The sequence below is a fragment of the Osmerus eperlanus genome, chromosome 1 (genome assembly GCF_963692335.1).
Source record: "Osmerus eperlanus chromosome 1, fOsmEpe2.1, whole genome shotgun sequence".
Lineage (NCBI taxonomy): Eukaryota > Metazoa > Chordata > Actinopteri > Osmeriformes > Osmeridae > Osmerus > Osmerus eperlanus.
Window position 1 is genome coordinate 12,842,355 of NC_085018.1, and position 14,912 is coordinate 12,857,266.

At 46.9% G+C, this 14,912-nt stretch overlaps 1 protein-coding gene across 1 annotated transcript in view; it reads right to left on the reverse strand.

Moving 5' to 3' along the window:
* flnbl (filamin B, like) overlaps positions 1 to 13,549 on the reverse strand; it is a 51,142-nt gene extending 37,593 nt beyond the window's left edge. Inside the window, exon 1 of the mRNA XM_062460608.1 lies at positions 13,138 to 13,549. Coding sequence (XP_062316592.1) covers positions 13,138 to 13,429 — 292 coding nt within the window. The 5' untranslated portion in view covers positions 13,430 to 13,549. The remainder of the gene's footprint in view (positions 1 to 13,137) is intronic.
* Between the last annotated feature and the right edge of the window lie 1,363 nt (positions 13,550 to 14,912).

The window sequence follows — 14,912 nt, forward strand, 5'->3', positions numbered from 1 at the left end:
CACACACTGGTATGACTGACTGATGACATCTGTCTGGACTGGTAATCGTTTCGCACGCACGATCAAGAAGTTTTTACACACTGGGGAGAAAAATGTAAACTTCCTCCCATCCCATCTCTCCTCGCTCTCTGACCTGGGGTGGGAGCTGACGACAGGACGGTGGGAGGAAGAGGACCGTCACCGGAACATGGGCGCAGGCCGCTCCTCGTCTCCGCAGGCTCGGCTTGTTGCCCGGGGGCTGTTGAGACCTGCTCCAGCAGAGATCAGGCCAGAGCAGGCCTTTCAAACACTCCCTGACCACATCAACAGAAGAGAAATGTACACTAGCTAACCAGTGCTGCTCGCATTCTCCTTCGATGTATACACACACACTGGTTTCCCAGTTGGAATGATGTGGGAAAGATCAAGTCTGGGGGGGTTGGGGGAGGGGATTTTCTCAACTTTATGTAAATGAGGAGCGTGAAAACACTAGCGTTGGCCAATCGGATTGGTTTCTTGTAACGTAGAAACTGTTGGTCATGGTAAACATTATTAGGTTTTACAATTTCAAGATGGAGGAGAAACTTATCGTGTGTCTGCACACCCAGTTCTGTTCAGAACAAAGTTACGTAATGTGACGAGCCTGAATTTAAAGATTACATTAAACTAATAATGCATTGTGCAGGATTGCCGACGTTGTCAGTGTCCCTAGTGTGTTTTTATACTTTTAAATTCAGTCTGGTCACATTACGTGACTGTTCTGTGCCACTACTGTAATCTCGCACTAGTAAAAATTCTGTATTTTTACACAAATGTGTAAAAGTGGTATTTTGATCGATATTGTGAGTACATGAACCTAAGTCTGCACGCTTGGTCATGACTACAACAGTGACCTTAGAGAACTATAACTCTGTATTAACTTTTCTAACACGCCCCCGAGCGTGGTGTACTGTGGGAAGGCAAGCGGTGCAGAACGTTAAACGCTGCAGGGTGAACGCACTGTGAGACAGGAAGAGGACGCTGTTCCTGCTCCATGTCATTCAGATCCGGGGGAGCTCAGCTTGATGATGTCATCACCGGAGGGTGATGTCTCAGCGTTGGACGCACCTGTTGTGGATAAACAGGAAGCAGCGCGGAGCAGAGGCCGTGCCAGCTGTTGAACAACTGGAGACAGCCGTGAACTGACCCTGTAGACAGAGCTGCATCACTGGCCTACTGGACATGTTCACCCCAGCAGAGGAAACACACCCAGAAGATGAAGCATAATAGACACGCGTCTCTGTGAGCTCGTCAAGAAGATCTGCTCCTGGGGAGACCCCGTAAGAAACAAAAACTGTTTGATAGTCGACTTGAATCACAAATTCACTGTCGTCCAAGTCCAACGAGCTAAAACACAAAGTACAACTGATAAGATTGCAATCTACAATTGAGCTTCCTTGAAGTACAGTTCCAAGTCTGTTCTCCATAGAATAGACGCATTACAATTCATTTACGAATTCCAAATAATTACTGGTGTAAATTGTAGACTTGGAGATTACTGAAGGCTTAATCTGTATCCAGGAAACCAAGGCTTTGAGGAGGAGGGGCTGTGGTCTGCTAATAGTTCCAAGCTGTTGAAGTGACTGTGTAAATGTCAGAGAGAGGACAATAACAGGCCTGTGTGTGTGTGTGTCTGGATATAGCCAGCATACCTTGATACCAACATATGTAAAACCACCACCACAGGGGGGGCAAAATGTCTGGACACTACAAAAACACCCCAGCTGAACAGTCACCGTCGGAATTCCAAACTGGTTTCTCAGGAGAGCCACACAAAGGCTTTTGTCCAGGCAGCATTGTGCTTCTTCCACATCTCCCCCCTCTGCTTCTGCCTCTCTCAGACATGCGAGGAGGCCAGGTCTCAAACATGATTGTGTGACATTCTAGGGGGCAGACTGGGCCAATCCACCACTCTATTTAGGGTCTAGGTAGTGGTGTTTCCTTACTGTGAGCATGACCTCAGCCCTGATGTTGCTCTGGAGAAGCTTCTAGTGGGACAAGTCTCACATCTACTTCTCTGCCTCCGATGATTCAAACAGGCCCCAGTCGAACTACAGAACACAGCCCACAAGCTTTGGAGCTAATGAGTTCTGCACCATTATAGCTCTGTGGTCAGGTTAACGGAACTTGTGATTTTTGCTACTCCAATTCTGAGGCTACACTTAATCCTTTGATTCACCATTAAAGCTTTTAAACAAAAGATCTGTGTGTGTGTTCCATCGTGTGTGTGTGTGTGTGCGTTCTTGCTTATGTGTGCGTTTTGGACTTTGCTCTGTTCCGTCATCATTGCAGCACCAGTTGCAGCAAGCTTCTGAGACTGCCCTTTGCCTCTTCAGCATCGTAATGGCTTTGCCTTAGTCATGACATCAGCCTTGAGACGGTGTGTGTGTGTGTGTGTGTGTGTGTACCACACATACAGTTGAGCAGTGCCTTTGTGCAGGGAATTCCTCTTCAATTAAATCACTACTGCCCAAACCCAGTTTTCTGCAAGAGCCAATGAGGTGTGGCCGACAAACTAAGCCCCCCTCCCTCCCCCCTCCCATCCCTGTGCCTGGTAACCCATTAACAGTCTTGTCAGGTCAACAAACTACACCAACACAGCTTGGCCCCCCTCTATCAACACTGAATGCCTCGCTGGCTACTGGAGCTCTCAGCTCCTCTCACCGCTCTGACACTTACAACATCATCATCATCATCATCATCATCATTTCCTGCCCTGATCTCAGCACAAGCCTGGTGGAACTGGGAAGGTGGTGACGTTAACAAGAACGTGGTGGGAACACAAAGCAGGCAGAACACCTGTAGGTCCACAGAACAAAAGAGAGAGAGAGATACTACTGGGTTTCCTTCCCAGTCTATCGGATCAAAAACCCATTTAAACAAAAGGTCACCGGTTCACGTTACTATGGAGATACCCCCACGTTAGGATCAAATGTTATTAAACATTAAGCAAGGTCATTTCTGGACAAGAACCAACTCCTGCTTGCTTCATGATGCATTTTTGTTCTAACAAAGGGTACTTAATCTGAGTCATGTGTGGGACTGGGAGTGTATGGCCAGACAGTGGACACAGGGCAGGACCATTGGGTCCCTGTGGGGCACTGTCTGGGGGCTGGTCCAGATGAACGTGACACCGGGATGAATCATCTGCTAAAGCCGCATGGAACTCCCATGACATTGTCAGAAGTACAGACCCTTCTCTGCAGTGGGAAGGGTTGACCTCACCCCATCAAAACTCACTGACCCTTTACATAACCTGGTCTGGTCACCACTCTCAAAAGAACACCCTCCAGAGGCTCTGCAGGGTCCTTTTGTTTTGGCTTGGACCCGATTTGTCTGGATCTGGTCTGCATTCCCAGAAGGGATAAACTCATCTGCATTCATAAACTCTTCACTCTCTCTGCAGCCTTGGTCTCCCACAGAGGAAGGCTGTTGAGATAATCAAACATGTTTCCCCATAGCTGGCTGAGGTGATGACGGCATCATCACACACACAGGTCGGCCCCAGCTGCATACAACATCATTCCTGTACATTAATGATCCCACACGCAACCCAACACACACACACACACACACACACACACTGATCTAGGCAGTAGTGCGGAAGGCACCGTCGACCAGGGCCTTTCATTTCTGATCTGCAGTCCTCTATTACACGTCCGCTTTATTCCCAGGATATGATGTCATCCTCGCCGCTAAGCGCCTGGAAGATGTTCCCACTTAAGGCGGGCCGTGGGGGGCCCCTGTGTCGGCCCTGCAGCCGACGCTTTACAGCATAAATCTCAATTACTAACCCTCACTCACACACATACACAGGGAGGGCAGTTAAACGCATGCTTTCGGGGTGAGCTGGGGTGCAATTGAGATGGTAATGGCCACAGGGAGGGAAGGAGGGGGGGGTTGTTTTTGAGGGGGTGAGGCGGGGTAGCGTGTTGGGGGAGGACATGGTGATGTCATGTGAAGGTCTGTGTTCCAACAGCCCACCCCCCCTCACCCCAGTGAGATCATCGCCAACTGAACCGGTGAATATGTTGCCATGAAGAATGCCGTTACCCTGGAGGAAGGTGGGGTATCCTCCACGAACCCCACAGTGAGAAGCTCTCTACTGGCTGCCTGACGGAAAGAAACCTTTGCCTCTGGAGGCTCACGAAGGAGGAAGGAAATACCGTCTTTTTTTTATTTTTATATCTAGCCATTCATTTCTCCAGTCCATACACTCGGGGGATGAGTATAGCTCAGTGTTGGAACACTTGGACAGAAGCGTGAAAGGACACAGTCGTCGTCGTCCCCCGGACGTCCCTTTGGACCAAAGCGTCTACTAAATGAACACCTTACCTAACCGCTAAGTGTTTTCTCCCTTTTCATCCCCCGGCTCCTCCTGCCTCCAGACACAGCTTTGATGTGACTTGTTTTATCACCATAAATCAGAAGACGACCAAAACAAGTTATTTCAAAAGACAAAGACACTACACACCAGACAGAAACAGACAGACTGACTGGCCAACAATGTGAATAACGGTTATCCCCTTAAGACAGGAATGCAGACTTTAATAGGCTGCTTCAGGGGCAACACAAACGGTGCTGTATGGACCTGAATGCTGAGCTTAATGTTCCTGCTACTGAAAAGACCAGTGGGATGAGGTGCAGTAATCCTCACGGACAGGCCCTTCTCACATCTCATCTCTCCCCACCCCCCACCAAACGCCTCATAGACTCTCTATAGGTTGGCCTAGCCCATTAGTCTTTACAAAGACTGCTGGATGGATTGGAGGGGTGGGGGGATGAGGGTCTGTTCTCATGGTGTGTGTGTGTGTGGGGAGCAGGCCTGGGAGCCCGAGAGCGCCAGGTAAACTTATCTGGCTCGCCGGGCTCAGGTTACCAGGGTGTGCAGCAACAGGAACACAGAGGGACCTGTGTGGCGCAGAGAAGCTGTGTCATCCCACAACCATCTGTCGTTGTGGATGTGAGGAGAGGATAAGGAAGGAGAGGGTAGGAGAGAGAGAGAGATAAGGAATGAGAAGGAGAGAGTAGGAGAGATGAAAGGACCGAAGTGTCTGGCTTTGATTGGCCCGTCGATGGTTGCATTGAGACCGGGGTGAGAGGTGAAGAGTGCCTTTGTTTAACACAGAACACCACTGTTTCCTATCCTTCATACTGAGAGACAGGGCACTATGAATGCTGCAGGACTACAAAAGACAGCTAAGGGAGTATTATGGGGTTCGCTAATGATTATTAATCCTTTGCTAGTGACACGTAATCTTGGGAGAATTTAGAACAGGCTAGCGCGTACAACAAATCAGGCAGGAAAGGCAGAGCTACAACAGTACACAGGAACATAAATGGTAGCTAGCAATGTTGCGTGTGTGTTCTACTTAAGGGACCAACTGAGATTTGGGGAAAGGAGCCCTGGTCTTCAGCTGAACTCTAGTGCCTCAACTTGCCTTTCCCGTTGAGAATACAAAAACGAGCTTTGAAGCCTCTTTAGGTCTTTCAAAGGGCTCTGAAGTCATGTTGTGTGCACAGGGCCAAGCTAAACACCACGCTAGGATGTAGGAGCTGTGTGTTAAGGCGCCGCTGAATGTGGTGAGTTATAGCAGTGTGTCAGGAAACGGGGCTGTGTTTGCAGTACAGAGACCATTACTGTACAGTCAGAGAGAGAGAGGGGGGGAGGGAGAGAGAGATAGAGTAATAGGACCTTGCCAAACACATACATCCCATTTCTATAGCCCTCTTTGTCTCAGTACCTTTTTTATTCTCGCTCATAAAACGCTGATCTCCGCCCGACTCGACATGTCCAAACCGTTGGTTGCTCATAACCAATGGAATCTTAGCGCTCACAGAACACAGGATGACATTTATAGAATGTTGACTTTGCTGTTGGGGAGTCCTGGGGTAACCTTTCAAAAGGAGGGTGCTGGACGTGGTTGTGTTGCATGTCACTGAGGTGGCTTGGGAACGACACTCCAAACCGCGTCTTAGAAAAGCAACCCTGTCTGAGAGCTCAGGTATTGCACGGAACCAAACATGGGCTTCAGCTCAGCCAGTTAAGGTTTGCGTTTTAGTTTGGAGAGAGGGGGACCCAGGTTGGACTCCCCTCTCAGTGCACAGAGATGCTAGTTTGTTTGCTTTGCACAGAATTTATGACAAATCCAACTGATGCCCTCTCCATCCGGGTCAGACTCACAGCATAGCTGGGAGTAAAACATTACCAGTGTGTCACTGGCCAACAATGGGGGTCCTGAGAGCAGCCAAACCAATTGATTGGTACTGCCTGTGATGTCTCATTGGGAGCAGAAGAACAGCTGGTAGGATTCAGACAAGAGTTCCACACCAAGAGTGACTTCAGACCATCGTTATGGCATGCCAGTCAGCCACTCGCCAAAAAGAACTGGGTTTGAGTGAAACGTGTCTGTATTCTAACGTCAACTTTCACTGTGTGAAGATTAAAAGGGAAGCCATTTTAAAAAGAAGAAAATATGCTAAAAAAATATTATTAAAGATATTTCACAACTGTCAAAAGCAAAAGATCAACTAGGATCATTCTTAACCCTCGTGCTGCTTTCGGGTCACATGACCCAAAGGTTCATAACGAACCATCGTTGTGTTTACCCAATTTTACCCAATACAAAAACAAATTAAAATAATTTTCTTTTAACCTTTGCAATGTGGGGGGTCTGAGACAGCCCAACGGTTAAAAGAAAATGCTTCACTTTGTCTTTGTATGCGGTAAATCTGTCGCAATACGACGGTGGGTCACAATGACTGATGGGTCAGAATGACCCGAAGATAACACAAGGGTTAAGAGTGAAGAGAGACCCACTCAGCAGAACCCGGCAGGGGTCATCCAGGGTAGGGTGACATGTCAGCTCCAACACAGAAGGTCATTCTCCTCCATTCATGGCTTTCTTAGTGACGTCATGGTAGGAACTTCCTTGACGACATCACACCTCCTGGTCGCACCGGCTAGAACCCACCCCGGGCCTCCGCTAGGTCAAACCACCGCTCTCACAAAACCACAGACTGTTGACTCTCGGTTGCCATGCCAACGGGTCAATTGCGTGTTTCCTGTGCCCGACCTTTGGATTGCTTTTCAGTTCCTTCCTCTCCACACTCCGCAAGTTAATGCGGCATTTATAGTAGCAAAGGTCGCGGATGAAGGATCACTTGCACAATGCTGACCTAGAAAAAGGCTTGCCTTTATTACACCAAACCTGTGGGAACAGAAGTCACAACAGTGGCAGTAAGAGCTTCTCTGAGGCCGGGAACTCTCTAAAGCCCAGTGTGACCAAGTGTGTCGCTGTTAACCCGGTGCCACAGCAACCCTGGAATGTTTGGTGGAGCACCGGGGCACTGATTGGCTGGCTGGCCAGGAAATGAGAGTCTGCCAGAATCAGCAGCTGTGCTAGCGGGGAGGAGGACTACGACACACATCTTGGCAGAGAAAAGGGTGATGTAGTTCCTATACACGTCACTGTACTGGTGGTCACTGGTCAGTTTGGTGGCTTTCCATTTGAATGTTAGTTGGGATGTTGTGGATCCGAAAACCTGGAGGAACAGTGGGTCTTTTCTCACCCTGGGCAGCAGAGTAGTTATTCTGCGCTGCTCAGCTCATGGCATGAGAGAGAGAGACGGTGAAAAGGTGCCTGGGTGTTTGCCAGGACACAGTCAGTCTTGCCTTTACAGTACACACACACACACACACAGACACAAAACTACAAATCCACCTCTCTGGATCCAACAGACTAGACTTCCTTCCCTTCACGCCCTGCTTACATCCCTTTCTCCCTCCTTTCCTGTGCACTGTGCTCCTCTCTGTGTTTATGGCAGAATGTGTGTGTGTGTGTGTGTGTGTGTGTGTGGGGGGGGGGGGGGGGGGGCTAGGGTTAGGGAGTTCAGTCACAGAGAGAATAGTAAGGTGATAGCTTTACTTGAAAAGAATTGTAAATGTACAGTAAAACTACAGTTGATACGAGACTAGACCGCTGTGTGCTCTGAGGGAGCAGTGTGTGTGTGTGTGTGTACTGATGAGAATGCCAGAGGAGGTTGGTTCCAGCAAGTGCCGCGGTTGGAACTCTGAAGTGTCCCCTGGGGGAGAACGCACAGCGCTTCAGAGCCTCCCTCCACTCAGATAAGAGAAAATAAGAGAAGTTGTGTGTGCTTGTGAGAAAGTGAGAGCAGAACCGGGAGGGAGGTGTGCATGTGTGAGCTGGAGGTCAAGAAGGCTTCACTACGCCAGGTCTGCAGTGCTCTGCGCTAGTAGGCCAACCCTGTTAGGCTGGTTCTCAGAAGTGGGTTCCTTCCACAAACCCCTCCCCATTTCCACACAGTACTTACCTCAGGAACAGGTGAAATACACATTTCTACTGTGTTCTAGAAATAAAAGGTGAATAAAAAAATAAAAAAAACACTGAAATATATAGTATACTAACCCTTTACAACCCCTCGTAAAACTGTGGCCTTCCCTCGGGCCAGGGGAGAGAAGGGATGGGCTCTGTTCCACATGTGAATTTGAGCACAAGCAAAGAAACCCCAATCCCTCTCTCCTTCTTCAACCCCCCTCTCCTTCTTCAACCCTCTCACCATGCTCTTGGTAGACACGCCCATGTTCTCAGAAACGTAGCGATGCTTCTGCTGCCATTGTGCCAAAGCTACAGCAGTGTGAGGACACGCCGTCTGGTGAAGCAGCTTAACCCCTCACAAATATTTCTTCCCCCTACGAACCCTTGTTGTTATTCAAATGTATTTTCATTGTCCGTTGATATCGAACGCCCACACCCTTTAGTCAAACTGAGGTGAGTGACAGCTTCCGATAAGAACATTCTAGAATTCCACAAATTTCTCTATCAGCGTGAGCCCACATCCGAGACTGGCCTTTTTCGGACTGTTACGTAACAAGTAATAAAGGTTTTAAATGAATGGCTGGCACGGCAAAACGGACCAAGAAACATTGATTTATAACCTTAAAGGCAGAATGAAGAAAGAAAAAGCTTCTAATGGATGTACAACATGACATGGCCGGATAACAGTGTTTGAGCATGACTCACGGCGAACAAAGCCGGGATCCGTGCCTGCGAAGCAGAGCTAATGCAGCAGAGTTATCCTTCATGCTCACCCGGTGTCAGCCACACAAAAGGTAGAGAGCCCTGTAGGAAGGGCGAGGCCATCTGGCTACATATTAATCAACCCTGGAGCGGCTTGGCGAGCCACTCCTCAGGCAGATAAGATAATCCTTCAGGAGACATGGAGGCCGGCCGGTCTGGGCCCAGAGAGGGGGGAGGGACAAACGCATGTCTACATCATGGGGACCGTCTCAGGCCTCTGTCCATCAGTGTTTGTATTGCACAAGGGTATGGCATCTTACAGAGGGGTGTCACCCTGCCTATGACACAATGTCACTTTGTTTTGATCTGCTCTGGAGGAGTGTTTGTGTGTGTGTGTGTGTATCCCTGCATGCCTCTGCACTGTGTAAACAACACCTTAACAAATAGAGCGAGTGATGTTACTGTTCAACCTGTTTGGTCATGTTTGGAACTCAGTAATAGATCAGATGGATCATGGTTGCGTAGCTGCAGAGGCTAGGAGGTAACGCCTCAGGTCCTGCCTGCCTCTGCAGTAGGAGACGTTAGAGCTTGACACAGGGCTCAACTGGCGTTTCAGCATGTCGGTATCAGAGCCCAACACCACTCAAAGAAAAGTCAAAGCTCGAGGGTAACAGTCGAGGTTTTTAACGAGGTGCACGTCTGACAGAAGCGGGTGAGCTAATACGGTACGCCGTTTTCTGGTTGTGCAATCAGGCGACGTGATAACACTGTCAGGCTGGTTTTTTAAGGAGTGGTTTTCCCATTGGGGGAACTCATTGGGAAAGTGTTGACTTTTACAGCTCTGCACATGGGAACTTTTCAGTTAAATATAATTGGTGATGAATTTCACCCAGAGAGGCTTACCATTGGAGAGGGACTCTGGTTCAGGCCCCTTAAACCCACCCCTGGCACTCCACTCGTGTGTGACTAATACTCTAACAAACGGCAGAACTCTAAGAGATCTGAGATATTCAGCAACATAAAAATAAAGGAAACACTCAACACCAATTAAAAATCTATCTGAACGCATTATGATGGATTTCATGAAAGAGGGATGTTTTGATGTGGATGGCTTCAGGAAGCCAAGAGAGACTGTTGTGTGGCGCAACACAACACCGTTGTGTAGCAATATGCTGTGTTGCATGGTGAGGTGGCGTGTGGCCACAGTGGAGATTAAAGACAGCGAAACATCAGCAGATTCCATAAGCATGACCACGCTTTCTACACGGCCTGGTGTGTTTGATTTCTGTTTGTGAGGAGGGATGGGCTTTAAACAGCCTTGTCTTGTAACCAGACGTAGCTTTAGCTGACTGACCATTATTGAACTGCGATGGAGATCATAGCATCATAAGGCAAGTGTCACTCTTACGCATCGTGGCTGTACGTGTCTACCACTGTTTAAATACTGTCACACTGGGAGGACAAGTTAAATAAACATTTTTACAACCTTTCCACTCTTTTTAAACAAAAGAACACAGCTGCACAGGGCTGGTACTGGAGGCCATTTCACTTCTTCCAGCATTCTCAGGAATAATCTGTCCGACTGAAAAATGAGGCCCTGAGCTCAAACGTCACTGAGCCCTCGGGTAGCACTTGTCTGTGATTCAGCTCCTTATGAGCAGGGAGGCAGAAAACCAACATCAAGACAGCCACGCGGGCTATTCTTAGGTACGCACAGACCACATTATTATCTACCCCATATTTATAAAGATCGATATGTCAGTGGAAAGGCTTTTCAACTTTTCTGCAAGGATTTTGAAGTACAACATGACTTTGTAATACAAAGACTGCAAAGGCCCCCACAACAGTCATTTCAAGGATAAGCAACACTAAGATCAAAAGGGTTCTGGTCTGTGATAATAGCATTTCAGATCAAATATCCCTCAAAAACTAAAACGGGTTGTCCTTCATAAAAAAAATAAACAAGCAAAACCCAAAGATTGGAAATGTCTGTTATTGATTGGGTTTACTGTTCAAACGGACAGTTTTTCCAAGAGAATCTATCTTTATCTTTGAGGGAAGATAACCAAACACATGGCCCTGTCTCTGAACAGGAAGGACGTGTCTCACAGGAAGTACCTGTGTAAATCCTCCGTCATTGAAGCCATCCACTCACTTCCTGTGCAAACAGGCTTAATGGGCATGTTTGAAGGACAGCTGACGAAAGCAGGCCCGTCACTGATTGGTTTAGCCAGCAGTGATACGAAGGACTCGCATGGACTTGATTCAACCCTTGCCACTGAGGATAGCCAGCCCAGATGGCCCTGTCATAGCCTGAATCTAAACCCTTTCATTCACGTGTACATAATTGCATCTGTTGGTGGAGCATTGTGAACCTGGCTGCTATCGTTTCACTAGCCACCTCTCATCAATCAATTCCAACTGGTCTGAGTCACCACACACATCCTGTAGAGGCAAGATGGGATTGGCTACCAGTCCAATAATGACTAAATCTGTGATGTCAGCCACACATACAAAACAACCGCTTAGAGATATAGTCCCCATTAGAGACAAGACTTATTTATGGCTGTTCATTCAGACAAAAACACCACTTTAGGCTACAATTCGTAATCAACAGTGGCTATTCATCACCAACTGCACAGAGACACAGCTAAGGTTCTTTTATTGTTCAAATGAAAGGCTTACAAAAAAGGATTTGGCAGTAAGTTACTGAGCTTTGAAGTTCTAATGTTAACAACACCCCCCCCCCCCCCCCCATTCCTCTTACCACTCCCCTGCCCAAAAGCACCTGGCTTCCAAACTACACCAGTCTCAGGTGATGTCACTTATCAGACATGCGTTTCCAGAGTTGACGGTTTCTTGGCTGTTGCATTTTCTGAATAATATCACTTAACTACATCCAGAGGGTTGATAAAATGGCAACATTTAAGAATGAGAGAGAAAGGAAGAGAGGTGAGAGAATAAATGAATGGGGGGGAGGGCTGCTTGTGAAGGGATTGAACAAAGAGGGGGTGGAAAAGGGGGAAAAACTGAAGTATATATATGAGGGATGAATAACAGGGCCCGCCACACCTCACATAACTCTGTTCCTACTGATCAATTCAAAATGCCAATGATCTGTGGAATATACATTACATACCCAGAAGCAACGCAACTGACTACAATCAAAACTCATTCATGTGATATGATCCCAAACGCTACATATATCAACACGCCCTTAAAAGATGTGATTCAAAAATTCTCAAAATGCTTTTGTTTTCTCGTTGCATAAACATTTACCATTGAAACACTAACGCCACCTTTTGCAGTGTAACGTTAGGCTACAAGTCAAAACAAGCAGTAGGCGAGGCAAGTAAAAGCCAAGTGAAAATAAAAACTTAAGATACACAAAAGGTAACAACTTCCATTAGACACTAATTTATAAATAAAAAAAAATACAATATGCCACCCCTGGTGCGGAAGAGTCGACACAAACTTTATCCAAGTTAGAAATCTCTCAAACAGCTTCATTCCTAATCAAGAGAGAGAGCCTTTATCAATTTCTCATCCATGATGATGATGATGTAGCCTACTGCAAGGTATTATACTTTTTTATTTATAAAACAAGGCTGTACAGCACTTGTATTCTATATCGAAAATCCATCATTCAGGTTTGTTGAATTGCTGTTAGCCTGGTTAATGATAAGCCTTGAGGTGTTTGAGGTTTGGCAGATCAAATGGTAAAATACTTTACTGTAATGAGGGTAAGAGGTTTAAATCCTACACAACTTATTCATCAGTGGGTACATGATGTTTGAAGTAAACGGACACAACTAAGCGCTGTAACAGGTGTAATATCTGTGCTGGAAAACTGTTTGTGCGTAGAAGTTAGAGGCTGCGGTCGTTCGACTTCAACTTTAAGGAATTTTCGACTGAAACTCACGACATAACCACAGATCAGTCCATCTTATCGCCACACCTGTATTAACTCGCTAAAAATAAGATAAGAGCAATTGCAGCTCCAATATTATTTAGAAATTTGAATTTTGTACCAGGTGGAGCCAAACCATGTGATCACTGGAGTCGTTGACAAACGTACCTATGGAGACCAGGCGAATATTCTCTCTGTCCAGAAACTCGAGAGCCACGGACACGTTCTCCAACTTCATCTGCCTAAAGGTGGGTCTTGCATGGTACTTTCTGTACATCTTCTTCTGGCTGAGGACCTCCAGTAGGGCGATAAGCCTCAGCCCATCGCTCAGGTCCAGTTGCAGGTCCGCTATCCGCTTGTTCACGCACTTCAGGTGTTCATTGCACCAGCGCGTGAAAGTGTTTTGCTGAATTTTCTTCCATGGTGCGTCGTCAGCAAGGTCTTTCTCTGTAGACGGCATTTTGCTTTTAGAAACTTTCAAATGATTCCAGTGCCTGTTTCTACTGCTGGCTTGTTGAAGTTCGTCTGAATTACTCTGTGCCCCGCAGTCCGGAGTCTTTTAGACCTCTATAGGTTTGCGCCTGCGCGTTTCCCGCAAATGACGCCACTTTCACTGATCCGCGCCCCAGAGTGAGCTATCAGCTACACCTGTTTAATCATGATGCAGCCTTGTAGTTAAAATCAATAGACGGCTTCGATCGAAACATTTAATACTTAACTGTTGAATGATTACCCTATTCTGAAGAGACATAAGAAAAGAACAAATAGACTAGAATATAATAAAATTGAATACGTGTTTGTGATAAAAAAATTAATACATTGAAGATTAAACAGAAAACAAACAAGGTGACTGAATAGAGTTTTGCCCAGCCTTGATGCAATATTGGTACAATGATGTGCTTGGACTGTAGTACTTATTTCTTGACATGTCCTAACATTTTTGACTTGCACCACCAGTGTTGACTATAGCTTTACATTTCATCATTGCTTAAATTTTTTGGATGTATTATATAGTTTTGTCTGTTGTCCTGTCATGTTTGTGCAACAGTGGAGCTGGGACATGATCCCAATGGTGTGATTCACAGGGCTGAAGCAGTGTTGCCTCACAGCTTCTCGAGAAGGGTGGGGTAGTACAGGAGACGAAAACCACGCCTGTAGCTAAATGTTCAGCTATTCGGCTTTTTATTAGTTTTTGAACTTTTGGGCTGTGTGACATCACAACGTTGCTCATTTTACTTCACACATACAAATAGCTGAAAGCTTGTCGTTGAACTTCATTATGTTCAGGCTTGCGTTGACGCCATCCATTTCCCCTGCTTCATAAATGCCCTGGTCTGCCTTGTGTATGACACTGTGCACTTATCTTCCTTCATGCACGTTCAGTGACACATTATTTTTGCTTTTTTGCACTCTAACCCAGCAGTCCAGAGAGATGTGATCATCTTGTCCCACCTCATTGACCAGGAGGGCTGTCTCACCCTCTGAGCATCTGCCCTGGAGTCCATGCTCTCATGCTGTCTGCCTGCCTGTCTGTCTCTCCTCTTGCCTGTCTATCTGCCACACATACAAAAACAACCACTTAGCAAAGCCAGCAGTTCCTCCCCCCCATGTCCTCTCTATTCACATGTTCCAGGTGCCTGCCTGCCTTTCTCACTGTCTAAGTGCCATGTCTGTTCCTTCTCATCCCTTCATGAGGGAGTCTGGATCTATCTGTCTGGTGGATCTCTCTCTGACTCATGTCAGGACATCGTCACTGTCTGCAGGACGGCCTAATGACAGACCTGTTAGTGGTGTCTTATGACGACAGCCTCATCTCCAGACAACGTAACACCAACCTCCGTCCTTATCTGTCTCTATGCCAGAGCCAACAATAGTGGAACATAACATGTGTCACTCCAGGTGTCTGTGTACAGCATGCATAGTGACTTCTTAACAGTTGCTCA